Genomic DNA, 22,761 nt, shown 5'->3' with positions numbered 1-22,761 from the left:
AAAGAAATATCAGAAAAGATCTCAAGATTATTTAAAAATCATTTTTGTTATTTAACCGAGGAGGTTGCGGATTTTTAATTGTTTTCAAAAAAGTTGTCTGGCAATCAAAAAAGAATATTGTTAAGAAACTCCAAGCCTACCAATGTGGTGAGCTGAAAAAAGGTGCACCAACCATTGCTGTTTTGACAAAAAGTATAAAAATTCCATCATTGATTTGAGAAAACTCTTGGCTTCTGAAACCTTTGGTATGAACACTGAATGGCTGAAAACTCTAGTGCAAACATGGGAGGGCAACGAAGACTATTCTAAAGCAATGAATTTTTTAAAAAAACAGAGCTGTTAATGATGTTGCTGAGAGAGGTATAAAATTGGTGCAAGACATTTGATTATCCCTCACAAAAGATGAAAAAAGCAAGCAAAGTACGTTAAAGTAGTTTAAAACTACAGAAAAAGCTTTAGCGATTTCAGAAAGGCAACTTTGATTAGTCTTTAAACAATCTTTTCAATTAACTTGTAATAGTTTTGTGTATTCCTTTATATTGAAATGTATGATAAGTTAGAAAAAGCTGCTGTTTTTTTTAACGAGAATATTTTTCATAGTTACTCAAGATATCTTGAGAAATACAAATAAACGTGAGAAATGAGTAATATTTATGATATTTTAATCCCCATATTAAACTTGTTATCTTAATCTATGATTTTTTTTCTCAACATCTCTGTAAAATAAAAGTTAAAACTGAGTTTACCTAAAAATATTTTTAATTAAAAATGATTTAAAATCTTTTAAAAAAGCAAAAAAAAATTTTTTTGGAGACTTGGGATAGTTAGGGTTAATATTTTGGGCTGAAATTTGAAATTGAGAGTTTACAGGCTACCCTTCACCAAAAAACAGTTCGGGAGATCGACATTTTTTAACTTTGGTTTTTTCGGAACACTCTTATGACTGTTAATGTAAATATTTTGTAAAGAAACTTTATTAACTTTTTGATTAGTGTAAACATTTTAGAAAATGGTTGTTTAATGTTACAGAATTGCCTAAAAAGTCTATAGAATTGCCAGAGAAATTCAAACAGCATTAATAAACATCTATTGAATTACTGTAGAATATTGAATCCCTACTGACCATATGTTCCAAAAATGTATTTGAAATAAAATTTCTTTTTTTAACACAAGTTCTACACGAATTTTGTTCTGGACAAATTATTAAATGAATGTGATTTCATAAAATACTAATGATAAGTGTTGACCATTATTTGATGTGGAACGACTTAGATGTATCTCTATCTATTCGTTGTGTTCGTAATATAACTTCTTAGACTAAATATCTTAAATGTTTAGCCTAAGAAGTTATATTACAAACACAACGAATGTATAACGTTTGACGCTCTCAGAAACCCTCTCTACCTACCAAATATAAGTGATGTTTTGATGACATCAAGCAATTTACTTAAATTGAATGGAACAAAAATAACCCAGTTTGAAATGTAATGCCACGGTTGTTTATGTGGAAAACATTTGATGCGAGGCCTTAGATGCTTTCAAAAAATTTATTTCTAAAGTATAAGTAATAAGTAAAGCAATATTTGTAATCAAAAATACATTTAAAAAAGAAGATACCTAAAAAGATAACTAAAAAACAAGATATATACTCAATCAAGACATCAATGTTATCATCAGTTTTTTTTGAGCGTTTGTCAGTGTTTAATTTTTCTTTTTTGATTGTTTACAGTGTGTTATTTATGGAAATTGTTTGTTGTCATAGAAAATTAAAAATTAAAGAAAAGATTTTCTCAAAACCAAATGGGCCTACATGAGCTTTAATTTTATTTTGAAACTGTATGAACAATACTTCAATAAGATTTTTTTTACATGCAAATATATTCATGCACTTTAATAATAATGTTAGCTGACAAAGCAGATAAAAGTTACTTTATTCATTAAGTAATATATAGAAAAACTCATGGTTGTTTGAAAATGTTATGCCTACGCATTTTTTATCTTTGGGACAATACCTTTTTATTCTTTCTGAAGTGAAATTTGCTTTTGTAGTCCCAAAGCATATCTTTAGAGAAGGTGGACACGCCTTTGTTGCTGATCTTTTTCTTCTGATACGTATCTTACTTAGTAGTCTCTCGTGAAGTTCACGATATCTAAGTAAACATTTCTTTTTCAATGTATTTGCTTTTGTATTGATCACGCTCAGTGAAGAATAATTAGACATTTTTTCTCTTTCGACATTTGATTTATCAATGAGAAAACCAATTTGATACTTTCGTCTATGTTTGGCTGCAGAAAATTGATCTGTTATATGAAGTTGCAAATTTATTTCTATTTGAGGAGCAGCATGGCATCTTAGCAATAAAGTTGCATACTCCTTCACCAACAATCTAGAAAATGAATATGCATTAGCACATATCAATTTGTCTTGAAGTCAAGCTGAAGAGGAACTCCAACAGAAAGCAAATGATTAGTAGAGTTACGTTGACTATTTATTAATGATGCTGACTGGGAACTAAGTAACCAATACCTGGAGCAATATTGCCAGACAAGAAAACAAACGAACATCGCACAACTTAGTCTTCATTATTGTTATGTCAATCTAAAAAATACTAAATACATATTATAGACTAGAAAAAAAAAAAAAAAATTGAAACAGCAACAGAAACCTTACTGGTTGTTATAATTATCAATAAAAGATATGGCTTTTAATGAAAATCAAAACAGTCATTTTTTTATTAGAATTTTATCATATACTCCATGCATTTAATGAACTTTCGTTCTCGTGGTTTTTGTTTTTGCAAAAATTACGTAAAATGATCTCATTAACTAACCTGTCTAAAAAGACACATCAAAACAATCAAATGGTTTCTTTTAGAGAGCAAGTATATTTATGTTGACGAATGTCTTATACGAAAACAAATGGAAAAAGATCGAATTTATGGGTGTGATGAAAATTGAGCTTATTTGAATAGTGGCGGCAGGCCCGGGTTAAGGGAAGACGTGCGAGAGAGTATTCTCTTGTATCTGTATATATATATATAATAAAAGCTGTTATGTAACATAAAATAACTCACTAAAAGTTTTTTACAAGTAAAACCGGTTTTTTCCTGTAAAACTGTAAAACAGCTTTAAATGTTATTACATTTATAAAACAGCGTTTGTTTCATCATGTTCTCATTCAGTATGACAGATGCTGTCTTTGAACTATAGTGGCCCTGGGCAAGATAAAATTGTGAGCCCCCCTAAAATGAAAAAACGAATATATTTGATTATACTTTTAAAATTATTGTTACAGCCACGACTTTATTGAAACTTGACTTTACGTGCTTTAACACTTTTAAATGATTCAGTTAATGCACTAATACCAATGTTTTTTAGCACGTCATCTCTAATTGATATCTCAGCTAAGACTGTGAGTTTATACTTCGACATGTTTGACTTTGAGTAGGTTTTAATTCAAGCTTTAGAAACATCTTTCTGCGGATGTGATAGTGAGTGATAATAAAATTCACAATCTTATAACTAAATTTGGAAAAGATTGTTTGTTGTAATTTTCTAAAATGAACTTTACACTTGCCTTATGGAGCAATTTTTTTGGAGCTTTACTGGATATTGTTTTAGTTTTAACAAATAATTGGTTTGAAATCACATCTGAATGTCCATCTTGAGTTAAGTCAACCTCAAAATCCTTGCAATGTTTCTTAAGTTTTTCAGTATTTTGGGTGACTTCTAGAATTTGATATAAAAATCCAAAAAGCTCAGAAATTCTTTCAGTTGATTTAATGAACTAGTTAAAGATGATTGCACTTGACCTACTAGTAGATTGAAAATTTCCACCACATAATGTGCTTCTGGACTTAAAAGTTATTCATCTGCAGGTTTAGAGAAAAATTGTTTATCTGTAGGTTCAGGGGATGAACTGTCTTTTCAGTTTTAACTTGAGGATTTACTTCTAATTCTTCTTCAATTTCCAGTGCAAAAAGCTTTGCATCCTTAATTCCTTTATCTTGAAAATAATCAAAATACTTGAGTAGATGACCCATATCTGTTTGTGCTGTAGATAGACCATAGTATAAAGACTGCATTTTTTTACTGACCAAAATTCTATGAAATAATTTTTCATACCATACACTCAAAGTAACCATGAATGAAAATTTGGACATTTGTTTGGAAATATTATTTGCCTAAAATTTGGTATATGTATTATACACTAAACTGTTAGCAATTTCAACTAAAGCATTATAAACTTTGGAGTATTCATTTTTTAATGTCTTTAAACTTTCCACTCTAGACTCCCATTGACTATTAGACAGTGGTTTCAAGTAAAAAATTTGCACTGATTTCATTAAAATAACCCATCTGATATTAGAACATAAGAAAAAGTTATAAACCTTTTTTACCAAACCAAAAAATGACCTTGCTTTTGAGAAGTTTTTGCAGCATTGCATACCATCAAAGTCAAACTATGGGCACTACATAGCGCAAAAAACGCTCTTGGGCTGAGGTCTCTTATTCTCTTTTGTACTCCAGAATGAATCCCTTTCATTTTTGGCTTATTATTATATGATTGACAACTTAATATATCTAAGCCTGCCTCTGTCAAATGTTTCAGGAACGTTTCTGTTAAAACTTCTTTGGTCATTGTATTTATGTCAACAAACCCAATAAAATGCTCTTTAACTGTAAATAACTTGCAGTAGTAAAATCTAAGAACTGCATTAAATTTTTTAAATGAGTTATGTCTATAGTGGAATCCATAATGATTGGATAACATTTTGCATTTGGCAATTTGAAATTATAGGTTTTTGAATCCAAATACCTAAAAGTTGAATAATTTGGTTTTGAATGTTTTTGTTAAACTTACTTTATTTGATTTTCTTAAATGGTGTTGAAGAATTGGATAAAATTCTGAAATCATTTCAAAAAGTCCTAAAAAAGTTTCCATAAGCGAAAGAAAATAATTTACTAGTTTGTTTTAGAAATTCTAAACTGTGAGAGGTAAGAATTTTTGTAATTGAAATTATTATCTTCATAATGTTTTGCTAGAATTCCACTTCAAATATTTTATTTTATGATGCATTAAAGGAGAATCTCATTTTTCTTCATTCTTGTTGCCAAATCCATCAATTTTATATGGTATTTTCATGGTCTTTGAGATCTGATGTCATATCCCACCTTAAAATGGTTCAGGGTTAGGGTCCCTTAGTGGTTCAGGGTTAGGGTCCCTTAGTGGTTCAGGGCGGATTCAAAGGGAGGATTTTATCAAACAATTCTTTTATCAAAACTTAAAAATAGCAGCTTACATTTGTTTTCAGCACAAAATTAGTATACCTTTGATGATTTTTTAAAATCAAGATGTGTTTAGGGCAGATCCTTATACAGGGTAGCTTAGGGCTAAATTCGGGCTAGCCCGAAATAGGCTTTAATTTACTGAAATTTTAAAACTCAAAAAAAAAAAAACGATTTTACAGAACCAACTTGCACCCTTCAGAAAGCATGAATTTCGTGGAAGATACTCCGTAAAGCGCATATTGACGTTGTTTCCTTAAAATATTGTAAATATATTTTGAGTGATTTTTTCTATGATAGTAATTAAGGTATTTTTTACGGATTTTGAAATATATATATATATATATTTCAAAATCCGTAAAAAATATTGAAACGTTGTATTCGCTGCAAAAAAGCTGCGGTTTCTACCCCCCTCCCCCTCCCCCCCACCCCCCCGCTCCTTTTTTTTTGTCTTTTTTTTTTATATATGATTATCAAAAAAATATGAAAACATAGACCTGAAAATTAACGAAAAGTGCTCTAATTTGAAATCAAAGTTTTAAAAAATCCCAGTAAAAACCCTTATATTCGTCATTTTTTAAAAATCCTATTTCAAAACGCTTTGATTTTTAACGAAAATTAATTACTGTTACATTGCGCAAAAAACAGAGCTGGTTTCCATCAGCATTAGCTTTATTATTATAAAGTGTAATGACGAAACGAAATTAATTGAAGATTTCAAATAAAGTTTGAATCTAGAATGTGAGAATGTAGATAAATCGATGAATAATTGCCTTAATAAAAATTACCTTATAGTACGCTGGTTTTTTTCATTAAGAAAACGGTTTTAGGGTTATGTTTTATAAATTTTAAATGTGATAGACAATTATAAACTAAATTTCAAAAATTCTTCTTTTAGGAAACAAAACTGTTGAATTCTTTTTTAAAATTTATTACAAAAGTACATCATTTGCATTATAATTTATTCTCTAATAAACCAAAAAAGCATCTGCGTATCCTTATCGAAATAACGAAGCTAACCGATATTTTTTACAATAATAGGTTGCGATATGAATTGGTATGATCCGATATGTTTCGATATGATTTCGAAAAAATATAACTAAATGTTATTTTGCAATATATTTTCTTAATTCATTGATTAAAAGATAGAAATTAAAAATCGCCTACTTTTTAACGTCATTTTTTAAATTAAGTTGTTAAAAACGGCTCAGGTGGTTAGGAGAACAATTCAACTGTTTTTTTTTTTTGTTTTTTTTTTTTTTGAAACAAAAACAAAAGCACTCCAAAAAAATTTTAATTTCTCAAATAAGAATTTTTTTTTCTTTAAATAGTTATAACAGTTGTGGTTAATTCAATTAAAATTCTGGTAAGCCCACTTTTTTAACAATAATAAATACTTGTTATGCAATTAAAATATTGTTTGGCTGAAATGTTGCCGCTAATTGTAGCGACTGGAAACTTTCGGCTTCAACAACCTTTTACTTTTTCTGTTTCGGCCGAAATATCGGTTCAAAACACTACACAGTTGGTCAGAATTCACTTTTAGGGCCTGTTTACATGGAAAGCGGGCTGGCTCGGCAAACGAGCCAGCCCGCTTTCCATATAAACAGGCCCTTAAACTAATGTCACCGTTGAAACCGCAATCCTAAAATTTGTAAACAGTGCAAAAATGGCTCTTAAATCTTTTTTATATATAACGAGTTTTTAGTTTTGTCCAGTAAGGGCCTGTTTATATGGAAAGCGGGCTGGCTCGACAAACGAGCCAGCCCGTTTGCCGAGATCTCGACGTCGTCCTTATTTCAACTTAATTTTATTTTGCGTTTATATGAATAAACGAACTAGCCCGAATCGCTATCCGGCCAGCTCGTTTATTCATATAAACGCAAAATAAAATTAAGTTAAAATATTGATGACGTCGATAGCTCGGCAAAGGGGCTGGCTCGTTTGCCGAGCCAGCCCACTTTCCATATAAACAGCCCCTCACTGTTTTTTGCCGAGATCTCGGCAAACGGGCTAATTAATTTCTTATACAAATTTGTACGCATGCGTACAAATTCTTACATTTTTTAAATTTGAAAGCTTCCGCGTAAAATAATAAATTTAATAACAAAACTGGCAACTTCCGTGTACTTAAAATTTTAGTTGTTTTGCTTTTATAATTTACCAAAGATCCAGTATCTTTTAAGTAATATAAAGTAATGGCTACTTTTTTATCTGCTGATAGAGCTCTAGAGTTAGGCGAAAAAGGGTCAGGAGATAAGGGCTTAAGGTGGCTACCCACTAATAAAATCTGAAAAAATAAAAAAAAAGTGAAATTTTTTTTTTTCTTATTTGTGGAAGGTTTGACCTTTATAAACAATAAATAACGTACAACAATGGTATAAAAGTTCTGTGTCACTTTTATACCATTCTTTTACTTAAACTGTATGCTATTTTTTGACTTAATTTTATTTGTTTTTGTGTTTTTTTCCATTTAAAAATTTTCTATCTTCTAACAAAGATATCTTTAGTTTGGTTTAATTTTTTTCTTTGAAATTTTTTACAGAGATAAAATGTAGTTAGGTGAATGTGCTGAGTTTAAAATATTTACACTATGGTATCCTATTCAAATAAAAATTTGGGTAACTTGGGCTATTTTGGTATTTAACTTAAGCATTACACTAAATTGCAAATTCCAGAGCATTAAAAAAAATATATAATTTTTTTTTGACTCAGCACATAGTTCATACAATAAACAATGTTTTTGAAAAGTTTGACTTAATTTGAAAAATTTGGCAGTTAGTTATCCTTGTTGAAAAATATGCTGTTTTTAAGTTAATTATGCACATAATTAATGACGTAATGTTGAAAGTATGAAAAATTTGTATTTTTTTATCTGTTTTGATTCCAATGCTACTAAAATGTTTAAGTGTGAGGTAAAAAAGCGATTCTATCAATATTTTTTTTTAAATAGTGTGTAGCCACCTTAACTCTGAAGCCAAATTCATGAAAAGAAACCGTGAAAGGCTAAAATTTGTTTTCCATAAATCAATGGGAGCTACACCAGTTATTATATTATGCCACCATAAATCAGTTCTGCCAGTTTTAAACAAGCAACTGCGATTTTTTCTTTTAAGGCACCTCTCTCTTGCTTGTTTCATCTTTTGAAGTAATTGTGATCGTTTTCGTAAAAGAATAATATTTAAAAAATTATCAAATTTAAATTTTTAAAACTTATATAACACAATTAGGCTTTTAAAAAGCATTATTTGTGTTATAATACCAGTTAAACATATTGTTTTTTTAACGCTAACCGCCATCTTTAAAGTTATTATTTTACCGATAAAAAAGGCCAGCCCTGCCAGAAAAAGCCAGGCTAACCTCGATATCATTTTTTATTTTTTTGGCAAAAGTTCATATAAACGCAATTTTAAAACTAGCTCGTTTTCCGGGCTAGCTCGGCAAACGGGCTAGCCCTTGTCCATATAAACAGGCCCTAAGAGCTATTGTCTGAGAAATCTAGGCAAAGTCTGGAAGTGATGTCGTAAAACTGTACTCATTTTTAGATATTTTGTAAAAGACAATGAAAGTAAGCCACTGGTAATTTTTTTTTCTAAAATTCTTATTAATTTTGGAGATATTGGGTCCCAAAATTTGGCCCGTTTTGAGAAAATTTTGCGCATGGAGTGCAATAGTTACTTTGAGGAGTATTTTTAGCAACATAAATATGACAGAAACATTTCTTTTTAATTTTTTTGCTGATCTGGGTAGATTTCTACAGTAAAAGTAAAAATTCAACATGGTTACATTTTTGGTTGTCTAGAAATCATGGTCCGAAACCACAACATTTGAAATTTTACCCTAACTTTGAGCTCTAATATCTCTTAAGGCAAATAGTTGCACGTAGTTTTTTTTAGGTGTTTTTAAAAGACACTAAGACATATATTGATTATTCGGAACAAAAACAATGTGCATGCAAGGACCTGGGAAGAAGTAACCTGCCAGATATCACTTTTTGCGTTTAACGTGCTTTGATAGATTACCCATAACAACCGTGGCCTTAGGTCTGCCATAAATAGTATGTTATTTAGTTTTCTTAAACATGTATCTTCCAATACCTGAAAAAAAATTCGTGTGCTCAGGTGATAAAAAGCCTACAGAAGCCCTAGAACTAGCCTTATTTTGCCAATTTTTTAACTAAAAAAATACCCTAGCAACGGTATAGATATAATTAGCAACGCTACTTTACAGCCTTATTAATTAGTACTGCTATTAAAAATTTTGATATAATAATTTTTCATAAAGGATCTCTACAAGAGAACTTGAAAAAAATACATATAGCACTTAAAATAAATACAAATAAAAATTATATATAGATAAATACATATATATATACAAATAAATAATCAATTGTAGCGCCCAAAATTCTTGTATTGATGGTCCAGGGATAGTCAACAAAATGGAAACAACCAATTGCATATTTTTATAGTAATAACTCCATGTGTTCAACCAATTTAGTAAGGATAGTACAAATATTTGGTAGTCAAATTGCTATTGTTTTGAATGTATATGCTTCTGTCAAATTATTGACTGAAAATTTTTTCTTTACAGCTTTTTTTATTAAAATCATGGATATTTTGTTTGACATACTGAATTCTCGTAAACCAAAAGCAGGTAGACCAACACGTTCTGTTTTAACTCTATATAACAAGTTTATACAACAGCTTGAAGATTTGAGACTTTGGATCAAGGGGTGGCATTTTTGTGGTGCTCACAGTCAAAATGTTATATCCAGCCATAGGGGTTTAGATATCACTATCTCTAATATTACTATCTATCACTATCTCTAATATTACATGAATAAATAGCTTTACAAGGATTTCTTTTATATTTGCACAGCTCAGTTTAATCAGAATTAGAGAATGATTTTGCATTAATTCGAAGTAAAGGATATTGGAATGATAGACTAGCAGCAATCCAATTCAAATCAGCTTATCAAAATGTGTAAGTACTCCTTTCCATAGAACAAAATAATTCTAATAGTGGTTGTCTCCCAGACACGGTGATTCAATACTTATTAAAACTTGGGATTTTATTATGCGCATGCGTTAGCTGCAAATATATAAATATCATTATTTTAATTAAAAGTGTTAAGCTTTCATTTTACTGTGCTCACTAGTTTGCCCGTTTGCTTATGTTTTTTTGTTGTTGTTAAGCTTGATCTTGTAAATAAAGCAAAACCGATCACAAATGAACTTGATTGAGTATTGTAATTATTAGAATTTGAAGTAGTAAAGTTGCTTTGTTGGGATCAACAAAGCTTTGTTTTTAGCGAAATTAACACATTTTATTCATTTATATTTTAGAAGAACTGAAATTTTTGTAAGATTTTGGTAAGTTAAAAACAATACTCCTTCTTTTTATCTTTTCAAAAAAAAAAATCCCTATTACCAGTCATTTTTTTATAAGAAAGTATAGTGTTTTTGAATAGGGAAAGTTTCACGAAAAAAACTCCGTAAAATATGGCGAGTAATCACCAACAAAAACTTTCCAGAGTATGTAGAATATGTGGAAACCTTTTAGGAAAAGACAGTTTAAAAACTGACAGTAAAATAGATCGAATTTATAAAGCTTTAGGAATAAATGTATCAGAAGATTCTCACTGTAGTCATCCAGAGAAAATGTGCATGAAGTGTTATACTTCTCTTAGAAACATCGAAAATAGAGGCAGTAAAGTTTTCAAAGCACCAAAAATTTGGGTAAAATGTCCAACAGTTGAATGCAAATGTATTTTTGGTATTCCTGGTCCAAAACCTCTATCTAATGTTGGGCAACCAGGAAAGGGTAAAAAATTGACAAAATTTCATATAAAATCATTTCTTGATTCATTGCCTATACAAGAAGATAAAGAAATTTTAACAGAACTAAACCATGAACTAAATCCACATACAGTTTTATGCATTTGTAAGATTTGTGGGGAAGTTATGAATCAGCCTGTCATGCTAAAGAACTGTCAACAATCATTCTATAGCTTGTGCATTTTATCAAATGTTAAAGATAAATTAGAAAATCAAATTGTCCATTATGTAAAACTAACTTTTTGAAAGACAAAAATTTTGAAAATCATGGCTGCAGAAAAACTTTTAAAACAAACTTTTTGAAAGACAAAAATTTTGAAAATCATGGCTGCAGAAAAATATCAAATAGCACCATAGATGAAAACGACCAATTAGTTAGTATAAACAGTTTTTACCAAATCACTGACACAAGTGAAATCCCACGAGAAGCCAATGATGCTGTTTTACATATCATTAAATAAAAGTTGAATCAGTCCAGAACATCTACAATAGATTTTTCATCAGGTGGGCCTAGGGTAAGAAATATGTTTTTACTTTATAGCAAGTTAAATAGTGTTTACTTTTCTATTATGCTAGATATAATTATAATTATTAGAATTGTAGTAGTATTTAAACTTTATTACATCATTTTAATGCAATCTATATTTTAAGCAAGAGTAAACTAGTTTGATTTAGTTTTTTTAATATTAAATATAACTTATAAAAAATATATATATATAAAATATTATTTTATTTTCTATTTGAAGTAAAGTTTTGTTTAATTTACAGCCACTTTGTTTTGTTTTTGCTCCCAAAGCTAATAAAGATAGCGCAAACTGTAGTAACAGCACTCTAAGAAAAGGAATTATATAATTCAACCATACAGCTGGTAGTTCTAAGGACTCTAAAATCTGTCAAACAGCTGTAATGTTAAAGTTATATGATAATGATGAAGCAAATAAAATTTTAAATAAAGCCAATATTGGAAGAGTGGATTTAAATGCAGAAGAAATGTTTGCTTTAAAAGCTGATATGGATATTCCTTGGAATAAATTGAAAACTATGGCTGGGTAAATATAAATATGGAACTTAAAATACTTTTTGTAATTTCGTTTTTTATTTGAGGACTTGTAGTTCATTTTTACAATTTTTTATAATTGCAAAACTTATTGCTTGTATATTATTATTCTAGGTGGTTAAATTCGAAAAATATTAAAACTGCTCCAAACAACATACAAAGAGTTGTTGAAAAGGAATGGGCTGGAAATGATTTAGTTGTTTTAGATGGACCATTTACATTTCAAAGTGAGAATGATAATGATGTTGTTGAAATTAAACTAGCTCCTTGGGCATATATCAATGACCAACCTCAAAATATAGAAAACCTACTAAATCTTATGGAAAAGTAATAACTCATTAATTTGAGATATTTTTAATAAACACTTAAATTTATAAATTACTAGAAAAATAAAAGTTAATCTTTATACTAATTTGTATAAAATAAGTATGTATATATATATATATATATATATATATATATATATATATATATATATATATATATATATATATATATATATCTGTGTGTGTGTGTGTGTGTATATAAAATAACCTGTTTTATTATATATAATAAAAAAGTGTATTGCATAAAATAATATATTTAAAGCTCAATGCTAACAATGCCTTGATTTATGAATTGATTTGAATTTTTTTGATATTTCTATTTATAGCATCAACTATTGCTTGAGTTATGCAATTCGATTCCAAAGCTAGTTGTAGACCTTGGATTTGTAGATACTGGTGTTCACTTACAATCTATTGATGTGAGCCAGAAATTTAAAAAGTTATTTTCATATTATTCTAAGTGTCATAATATTATGAATAGTTCACACTATTTCAAAGATAATGATATTCAGGAGCTTGGTAAATATATAACTAACTTTTTCGATTTTACTCTTGTAAATATTTCTCTTGATTGTAAATTATAATACCTAAACTACCTCTTGTTACTTTTACAGTATGATATTATTGAGTATTATTTTTCTTTATGTATTGTATAACGAAAAATCTCGTCAATTTTTTAGATTTAGCAATCAAAAAACTCATGAAATTTTATTGATTTACATGGCCAGATGCTTCTGTAACACCTAAAATGCATTTACTTGAAAACCATGTATATCAGTTTATTGAAAAATGGAGATTAGGAATTGGTGTGTATGGTGAACAAGGTGATGAAAGTTTACACGCCGAATTCAACTATCTTAATAGATTATTCTGGCATATGAAGGGTTGTAGTCGGCTAGAAAGCACTGTTAAAGAACATTTTTTAAGAAATCATCCTAAAGCAAAAGATATAAAGCCAATTGTAAAAAAAAGAAAAATGAGTTTATAAAATTTTACATATATTTTTGTAAAAGAATTTTAAAATTAGTTGAAAATTTGTTATAAATTTTAAAAGTTTAAAAGAAAAACAAAATCCTAATTTAAATTTCATTTTCAAATTGACCTTATTGATTTTAACCCTTAAGCATAAATAAGCTAACCTTACATTTTTTTTAGTCAAAAAAATAAAATAATTTTTGCTGACGTTATATAAATTATCTCGATTTAAAAAATGACTGGTGAAATTGATTAACATAAAATTTTTCCTTAAAGTATCGAGAATAAGAATATGTTTTAGTTTTTATCCAAAAAATTTTCAGTCGCAAGATATTCTTTAAATAATTGAGGGGATGCTGTTTTTTTTTCACCTAAAAACTTAATTATTTTAAACAAAAAAATCTCTTACTTTACGACTTATTATTATTATTTTTTTAAATTTAATAAAGAGGTTATCAATTATATAATTTAAAAACTTTTTATTTTTTTGATTGCGAAGACTAAATAGACATTTAGAAAGGAAATCAATCACTAAAGTTTTTAGTTTTTACGGAAAAACTGCTCCGCCATTTTTTTAAATTTTTTATATGGTGTAATTTAATGCGCATGCTCACAATAACATCCTACGCTTAAATCACCGTGCAGAGTCAGATTTCTCTGATGCAGTTACAATTAATTCAATTACCAACATAGTATTTGAGAACCAAATCTCTACAAATGAATAAGTGATTTTTAAACAGTTATCTGCATTATTAAAAAAAATAATTAGAACCTTGTGTATTACCAAATATTTCAAGTTATTTAATTTTCTCATACTCAGTTAAAGAGGTTTTAAATCAATTGCTGATTATTTGATAAAGTAAGTTCGAATTTGTCAAAAATTTATTCAAGTTCTTTAAAGTTTGACACCATGTGAAAGTAATTTATTTAATACTGAATCTTTTTTACAAAGCTTGCTTCACAAAATGGAAACTGTTTTTCTAATGCAAATGAAAAATTTAAAAAAACTACAAGATATATTATAGCAAAAAATTATTGAAATAATAAAAAGTGATTGCACATTTATAATGAACATGTTGATCATGCCTTTCACTTGAAAGAAAGTCTTATTAGAAACTTTGTTTATATGAGAATATCTTATTTTATATGGTTTTATAATCGAGATATGGCACCACGAAACAAGACATGTAAAGAAAGTTGGCTCGTATTATTCATGCTTAATTTTATTTTTAAGTTATTTTTCAAAAAAACATTTCTTAAAAAAAGTTCTTTTTTTTTCTCAGTATCATCAGCAAGTTATTTAGTATCTAAATAGGGAATATATATTTTAACTAATAAGAAACGAATAAAGTGATAATATGTGATTTTAAAAACTTATGCGAAATCTGTGTAACAAATATATCTTTTTATATCATTACAAAAGTATATTAAAGTATGGTTAATTCAAAAGTTGATAAATTTCATTAAGTTGCGTTTTACTCAGATTATTTGGTCCCGCATGACATCCCATAATACTTTGTGCCTAAAACTACACTATTTTATCGGGAGTTGGCAGACATTGATCTCAAGTAATGCAAAGTACCTAACATTACTGAAAATTCAAAAATTTCTTTGAAATTTATGAATCATAAATCCAAAAATTCCGAAATGTTGCCATTTTTCGAACGCAATTATGCTTTCTAAAATTCTGTGTATTGTTTTGCTCCAAATATTCCCATCTTACGGTTATCTCTAAATATTCCCATCTAACGGTACCCAAAAAAAAAACCCTGAGACTGAGATAAAGCTTTATCTCAACTAGTTGATAAAATAAAATAGTTTTAAAGTTTGCTTACAAGTTATGATAGCAGCAGCACATGAGTTGTTTTCATCTCTACGTTGGCGAAATTTTGTCAAAGTATAAACCAAACGTAAAAAATAAATTTACTATTTTAATTATTTGGCAAAAGAAAAAAAATACTGCATAAAAAAAAGTAATCATTTTGAAAAAAAAATGGGCATGCTAATTTACACTGTAACTTTATGATGCTTTCGTATGCTCAAAGCAAATATAGTGTTTTAAGGAATCTTGTTGAAGATTAGTTTTTCGTTAAAATGGAGTCATAATACAAAGATTTATTTTTAATTTTTAATACAATTGGATTTTTCTTATGTGAAGATTTATTACCAGGTTACTCAACGAATTGGAATCACATGAGAATAGGTAGATTAAATTACATGAGAATATGTTGTAGATTAAATTACATGAGAATATGTGGTACATAAACTATTCCCATAGTAAAATTGGGGTATTTATTCAGAATTACGAAAATCGGCTCGTTATAAATATTTAACTAGGATGTCGTTTTAAAAGTAATGCATAGAGTTTTACTTAAATCTGCGTTCTTCTGATTTTGAAGTATTAAATTGTTTTAATATAAAAAAAAACTCTTCCTCTTACCCCTCCTCCTCTTCCGCCTCCTTATTTCGCTTTTGGCTTTTCATTGAAATTACGGTAAAAAATTAAAATATCTTCTAAAAAAAACTTTTCGAAAGAAATTAGAAATATATAATAAATCAAATAAACAGTAACACTTAAGAAAATTGTTGAAATACTTTTCTTCATCCTTTTAAAACTTAAAACTTTGTCAAAAGAAGTCTTTTGTAATGCTAGAGTTTGGGCCTGATGACTTTAGGAACTTCATCAGCAGAACGCAAATAAGTGGAGCCCATCAACTAACATATGTTTCGGCCACACTAATGATAATGATAAAGATGAAAGAATTTAATTACAACATTTTTTTTTTTACTGTCTAACGCTGAGGCCAATTCTCAAAAGATTTTGATATAACTTGCTAAACATCATAAGGATTTAGCTGGAATAGTTTAAGGTAAGATGCAGTCTTGTTACTACCAATTAAGTTCTTAAATTTTTGTTGCTACCAATTGAATATTTCAATTTTTCGCTTAAATCCAACTACGTGCTGAACCGTCTGTTATTCAACTTCATTGGCTTCATTTTAAAACTTACCCCTTAACTTCTCAACAGTTTTCTGTTTGTTACCTTCACAAGATAACTCATGGTCATACTTTTTATCAAAATTTTAATTGAACAAAAATACATATAATATTATATAAGGCCGGGACCGTAGACAAGTGGAGCTTCATCAAACATTAGGTTTATACGAGTTTAAGTCCAATATATGGAAAGCTTAATAGCCCTATCCCTTATCTGCAATTTTTTTACGCAAGGAAGCTAATGTGTTGTTGTTTAACTGTATTAGTGGTAAGTATTGCTTAAAGTTGTTATCGGGTTTAAATGAGTAAACAAACTTAAAATCGAGAAAAAGTTTTGGAAATTTTTCTTCAAAATCCTTCGTTGTTACAAGTTGACATTTCAATAATTGACTGGTGCTCGATCTTTAGTTGGATTATTTTTGGGGCGATATAAAGAGACCCGATTTATTGAAAGAAAAGCAGGAAGTGTAAAAAAGAAAGGATTTAAAGATAAATATAAAGCAAAGTCAATCAATCGCTCCATAAAGACAAATCCGTGTCAGTCGCAAAATTTAAATGCAGCCAAGTTTTGGTAGGAAAAGTTTTTAAATCTGAAGAGTATCAAGCATATCATAAAAAAAACCTTTAAAACGATCTATTGGTAGAGAAATTAAAGCGGTTCGTCTTTCAAAAAGGCTATATAAACTTTTAAGCTGAGAAACCTTGTGTATTATTGAAGACGATAAAACCTATTGCAAAAAGAACTTTTTGTAATTGCCAGGCCAGCAGAATTTTTATCATTGAAAAGGTAGATATGTCTTCAGCAAGTTCAAGTGAATTCAAACTGAAAAATTCAAACTGAAAAGTTTGCTCCCAAGTTTCTTTATGGCAAGCAATTTGCTTCTGTGGTTTGAAAAGCGCACCATACATTACTCGTATGACTTTGAGTTCAGATTTGTATAAAGAAGAATGCTTAAAGAAACGTCTTATCTAATATAAATAAATATATAAAAAGTATTATTATCAAGTTCTCTAAAAGTTCGGCTTATTGACATACTCTTTTCTTGTTACCACTTATTCGAAGTGGTAACAATATTCTTTGAAAGATGATACCCATTGGTGATATTTAGAAACAGCTCTTTTATTTTAGGGTCAGTTTCCACTCATCCGTTTAGCTACGAGAAAGGGATGGGAAAATTAATCATGCGTAGTGATTAGTTTTTAAAACTAAACTACAAAAAAATTGTTGTAAACGTTACATTTTATTTGACTTTACATTTTGGGTGAATGGACCAAAATGGCATATTTTACTAAAAAGTTTATATTTTACTCTCTATGTTTACACTGATATTAAATTGGAGCTAATTGAATTTTAATAATAATTTTTTTTCAATTCTGATACAAAACATTTATCTAAGCAAATTACAATATGTAATCTTTTTTTGTCTTAAAAATTTTTTTTTTATTTCTACTTTTTTACTTGGCAAGGATAAAACCATTTGCCTTCTTTAAGCTAATGGGTTTTTTGCCAACTTCAAAAACCAGTTTTACAGCTCTTTCAAGCTTTTGTGAGTACCATGGAAAGCTTGGTGTGGTTTCTCTAGGTGCAATTATGTCTAAAAGCTCTTTTAGGAGTGATTACGGCTAGAAGGAGAAACCACTTCAAAAGAGTCTATCATTTAAGTTGATTAACTTTGAAAATTTTTTTTACTTAAAGTTGATAGTAGGAACTACATTTACCCTTCTACTATCTTTAATTTATTCTTAGGTTCTTTAATATAACTGCTTCTCATTTCAAAAAAATCTACCAACTGCAGTTAATCTGTGTTCCTGTTCCTCAGAATGAAGTAGAGTCACAATAAGATTCTCAGGTTGGGGATAAAAATTATTTGAATAATGGCCGAAGTAACACCTTGAAAAAATCTTTACGAACTAGTTGAATAAACTGGAAAATTAATTTTTGCCCCACAATAAAAATCTCAGACTTTTTTTTGCTTAACCAAACCCACCATTTTTTTGCAGACTAAGTTTTACATATAACATAGATTTAAAAAAAATTAAAGTTGACAAGACCCAAGGGGTAGTTCTACTTAAAATACATATTAAGCACTAACTCAGTTTACTTTATTAGGTGATTGGTAACATTTTTTACTTTTTAGTTCGGAAAAAAAAAGATTTTTTTTTTAGTTAAAGTATATAATTTTGTTAATAACATAAGGTACTAGATGAGATATTAAATACGCCTTCTCTTTTTGTTGGACTTTTAGAAAACGTTATTCTTAATGAGGTCATCCAGTCTTGTACCTAAGGCCATATTTACTTGTACAAAATTTTTTGGTCACGAATTACATTATTGTAATCTAATTGACTCAGAGCACTTTTTAAATTTAAACTAACATTGCAGAACAAAAAGTTTTGAAATATACCGTGAAATTAGATGAATGGCAAAAAAAAAAAAAAATTGTTGAAAAATCTTTAACTTAAATTGACCTCTGAAATATTTCTCATTATTGTAAATTTTTAGATCAAACGTTTAAAGAACAAACAAAAGCAGCAGAAGAGATTTTTTCTTACATATTAACGTCTAAATGTTTTTTTGCATAATCATTACGGAGTCAAATCTGGTTTTCAATGGGGGCACTAAATATAAAACTCCAGTAGAAATAACTTATCTCCTAGTTAAAAAGAGAGTCGCAAATTTTTGCTTTTTTTTTGTTTGATTTGCAAATTTAAAATCTCAGGGACAGTAATCCAGGTAAATTTTAACAATTTCTTATAGAAAATTTAATTTTAATTCCGATGTTATACTTTTTTTAAGTTAAAGTAAAATATTGAATAAAAAATTAGAAAAAGGCAAAAAAATTTTTTATAAAAACGACCGCTCAACTAATTATCTTATATTCTCCATAAGCAGTTTTTATATTCTCCATTTGCAGTTCTTACCAAGTTTTACAAAAACTTATAATGCTAGAAATTAGATGAAGAGAAAAAATAGGATTATGAGAATGGCAAAATTTTTACACGTTTGCATGCTATACCTGGTTTTCATTGTACTGGATTATTTCCACTCAACAAAAATAACATCAATAAACAGACATTATTCAGAAACGTTTAATCCACTAACGTCATCAATTCACTTGCCATCAACAGCCTTTGACATAATTTTCTAAACCAGTGTTTGCTTTACAAAGTACGACAGTACACTGTGTGTCATTTGAAAAATCTTAGGGAAAAAATTCATTTTTCCAATTTATACAAAGTGTTTATTTACTTTACATTTCGATAGCAGATAGTCCATAGCATTGAAAAACTAAGCAAGATTTTTTCTGAACATGCGCGAACTTTTAAAGTCCTAGTATTGCGACGTCAATAATAATTCAATACATTAGCTTATTGTGAAAATTGTGCGTCTAAAACTTCTAATTTATTTATTTCGAAATAAAAGTTGTTATGCTCGTCTCAAATCGTTGATATTTTCAGCTTTTAATGATAATTTTTTACTGGCTTGCAGGATTCTTTTGAAAGGTGTGTAACTTTTATGAAATCATAAAGTTCTTTTATAAGCTCTTCGCAACTTTTAGCATTTAATATTTTACCGAATATCATTGAGTGGATTATATGGAAGTTAAACCTCACATCTTCGAGCTGTGAGGTTTAATTTCTACATAATCTTACGAAACCAAATAATAATCGGCTAATACTTTCCAACTAATTTTATTTAAGTAATCTTATGTAATATTAAGGGAGAATTCAATATCAAAATAAACCCATGTTTGGTGTATTTTTATAACGTAAGCCCTAAATGCATGATTGAGGTACAAAAAAACTACTTAACAAATATGAGTTAAAAGATCATTTAGCAAATCAGTTATAGCGTGAGCACTTCTTGCCCTAGAAGTTAGCAAAAATTTTACAAACGAAAATAGGAAAGTGATTTTTGGCTTTAGCAATCAATATATTTTTTACCATACTTTAGTTATGTTTTGGTCTTGTAACGAAGTTCTGTAATGATGTCCAGTGATTATGCCCTGTAATGAAGTCTTATAACAATGTCAAGTCAAAATTGATGTTTTTTTTTTAATTATAACACAACTTTAAAACATTGAAATGCTATCTAAGCCATAATTTAAAAAAGAAAAAAAGTTTTGTGACTTTTTTTATTATTTTACTTCCTTTGATAGGTATTAAAGACTTTAGAAGCAAAAAGCATTCACTTTTCATTTTTAAAATCGGTTTTTTACTTTTCAAGCAAGAAAACCTAGAATTTTGCGCACAACATAATTCATGAACAAATATTTAAATTACACGCTGTAGCGGGAGTTCAGATTTTTTTTCTCATATCTTACAAAATGTAATTTAAGAAATAGGAAAGAAATTGGCGGCCCGAATTTGTTCACCTGGGCCTACTTTTGGAATCTAACGATTTGTTGCTTAAGTAGAACTAAGTAACTTAGGCAATTTTTATGACCAACTTAAATTTAATTTATTAGTGGTTTTCTGCATCTGGCATAAGTCCATTTTAACCAGATAGATGAAAGGATGAAGATTTTATTTTATCCCATTTTACATACAAACCCGATCCTGAGACACTCACTATCAATCCAGTTTCTATAGAAATAAAAAGTAATTGTAAAGTTAACAAAAATGAAAGTATTTTCCTGAAAGTAGAAAGTATACACCTTCATCCTGCACCTGCAAAAGCTTGTTTAGAAAGATGTATTCTTCCATTCTTGCACGAAGATGACAAATCGACAGGCAGATGGGGTACTGTTGGCTGAGTTGCAATCTTGAACATAGCAGTGAGTGGTTCAAATTCAGACCAGGGTGGTTTTGTCGTTAGCATCTCTATAACAGTACATCCTAATGACCTATAAAGAAAAAAGAAAAATATATAATTACAGTACTTACACAGTTTTAACATGTAATTAATACTCCATAGTTATACTGATACTCCAGTTAAGGAGGCTCTACAAAATCAACAATATCAGCAAACATAAAACTTTTCTGAAAAGCAATACAACATAATACTTTTCTGAAAAGCAAAAAATTTTTAAAAGTAAACAACTGAGGGAACCAAGAAAAAAATCTAAAAACTCAAAATCTCTGAAGTTTCCTTCACTAACATTTGATGATGAGCCACTTTTGACATTGATAGCACTAATGCTATCAATTTCAAAAGAAGTGAAAGAAGGGTGTTGAGAATTGCTTAAACATTTATGGAGAAGTTAAATCAATTAATTGGGGAAATTGGTTGAGACAATGAACTGTTGTACCGTTGCTGACAGTGTACCAGCTCTAGGCACATGAGGGATGCACATCTGGGTACATTAAGGTTGAAAAAGTGCAGATAATTCAAACAAATATGTTTGTGATTATTGTTGTTTGACTTCTTCATTGAGGCTTTCGTCTAAACTTCTTTCAACTTATTTTATTTTGAGAGTCAGAGTCTTTTACAAATACCATTTTTAGTCCAATGGTTTTTGTAGTTATGTGGTAATAATTAGTTATGTCGTCAATAGATTCTTCATCCAAAAGAAAATTTAAGAGTACATTCCTAGGCTAAAAGCTATAATAAATTATAATAAATTAGGTTTATTAGAGTAATCAGGGTCAACTGGCCCGGTAAGAGTAATCAAATCTCAATTTTCTGGAATTAAATTCCATGACACAAAAAACCTATATTAAGATTGGTAATATTTAGGGACAGACGCAAATAAAAATAAAAAAGTGCGAAAAACATAGCGCACTTTAATAAAAATCGCAATAAACACGAAAAAAACACTGCATCAAAATACCACATTCTTATTGACAATAAGAATGTGAACTTTTTTATTGTTTTTTTTGCGTACGCCGTGTTTTTTGAATATTTTTACCGTGATTTTCGTCTGTCCCTTGTAATATTAAAGATTTTAACGTTACATTTCCGGTTATATTTATAAAATACCGCCGTTCAAAGAGGTCAATCGTTCGGTCAGAGAAACCAAATATCCATTATTACTCTGGAAATGGTCCTTTGAACTTAAAAACTTGTATTTTGATTTTTACTTTGCCTTTAAACAAGTTATTTAAATTATCTTTAATTTTAAGCACATTCCTGTTAATTGTGGAGCCAGCAATTATATCGTGCCAGCATATTTCAAAGTTCAAATTCTAAATTTTATGATTGTTCATAGTACGTTTTTTTATTTCATATAAAATCTTGCGTCAATCATTGGGATAACGCAAACATTCTTCCCGCACGCACGTTTTACGATTTGTCTAAGTTATTTAATATTGCGCAAATGTTTTTGCGAAAACAGTT

General features: G+C 28.9%; 2 protein-coding genes and 2 pseudogenes across 6 annotated transcripts in view; 3 read left to right on the top strand and 1 right to left on the bottom strand.

The window, feature by feature from the left end:
• Positions 1 to 3,508: 3,508 nt before the first annotated feature.
• On the bottom strand, positions 3,509 to 4,299 carry LOC149888800 (uncharacterized; annotated as a pseudogene).
• A 6,093-nt stretch (positions 4,300 to 10,392) lies between these two features.
• LOC149888798 (uncharacterized) lies at positions 10,393 to 13,584 on the top strand. Of its 5 annotated transcripts, none has more exons than XR_016452986.1 (6): positions 10,439 to 10,661; positions 10,760 to 11,641; positions 11,895 to 12,175; positions 12,298 to 12,510; positions 12,836 to 12,928; positions 13,190 to 13,584. XR_016452986.1 is itself a non-coding variant. In XM_090089217.1 (5 exons), the coding sequence occupies exons 3-5, from the start codon at positions 12,033 to 12,035 to the stop codon at positions 12,876 to 12,878; spliced, it is 399 nt and encodes a 132-aa protein (XP_089945343.1). In that variant the 5' UTR covers positions 10,633 to 10,661; positions 10,760 to 11,641; positions 11,923 to 12,032; the 3' UTR covers positions 12,879 to 13,007. The 5 variants fall into 5 exon arrangements, 1 of the variants encoding a protein (XP_089945343.1); XR_016452985.1 differs by having other exon boundaries at positions 12,836 to 13,028; XR_016452983.1 differs by having other exon boundaries at positions 10,393 to 11,641; positions 12,836 to 13,028.
• LOC149888799 (uncharacterized) lies at positions 10,791 to 11,587 on the top strand (annotated as a pseudogene).
• Positions 13,585 to 19,815: 6,231 nt separating the features above from the next.
• LOC145189165 (uncharacterized) overlaps positions 19,816 to 22,761 on the top strand; it is a 19,577-nt gene continuing 16,631 nt past the window's right edge. The window contains exon 1 of the mRNA XM_090087466.1: positions 19,816 to 19,985. The gene's annotated coding sequence lies outside the window, so the exon portion shown is untranslated. The remainder of the gene's footprint in view (positions 19,986 to 22,761) is intronic.

This window comes from Hydra viridissima, unplaced genomic scaffold, assembly GCF_058129835.1.
Source record: "Hydra viridissima isolate aposymbiotic clone 2 unplaced genomic scaffold, HvirCarnegie_v1 scaffold_5, whole genome shotgun sequence".
NCBI classification, from domain to species: Eukaryota; Metazoa; Cnidaria; class Hydrozoa; order Anthoathecata; family Hydridae; genus Hydra; species Hydra viridissima.
Note: the sequence above shows the minus strand (reverse complement) of the source record. Positions and strands in the feature narration are given on the sequence as shown.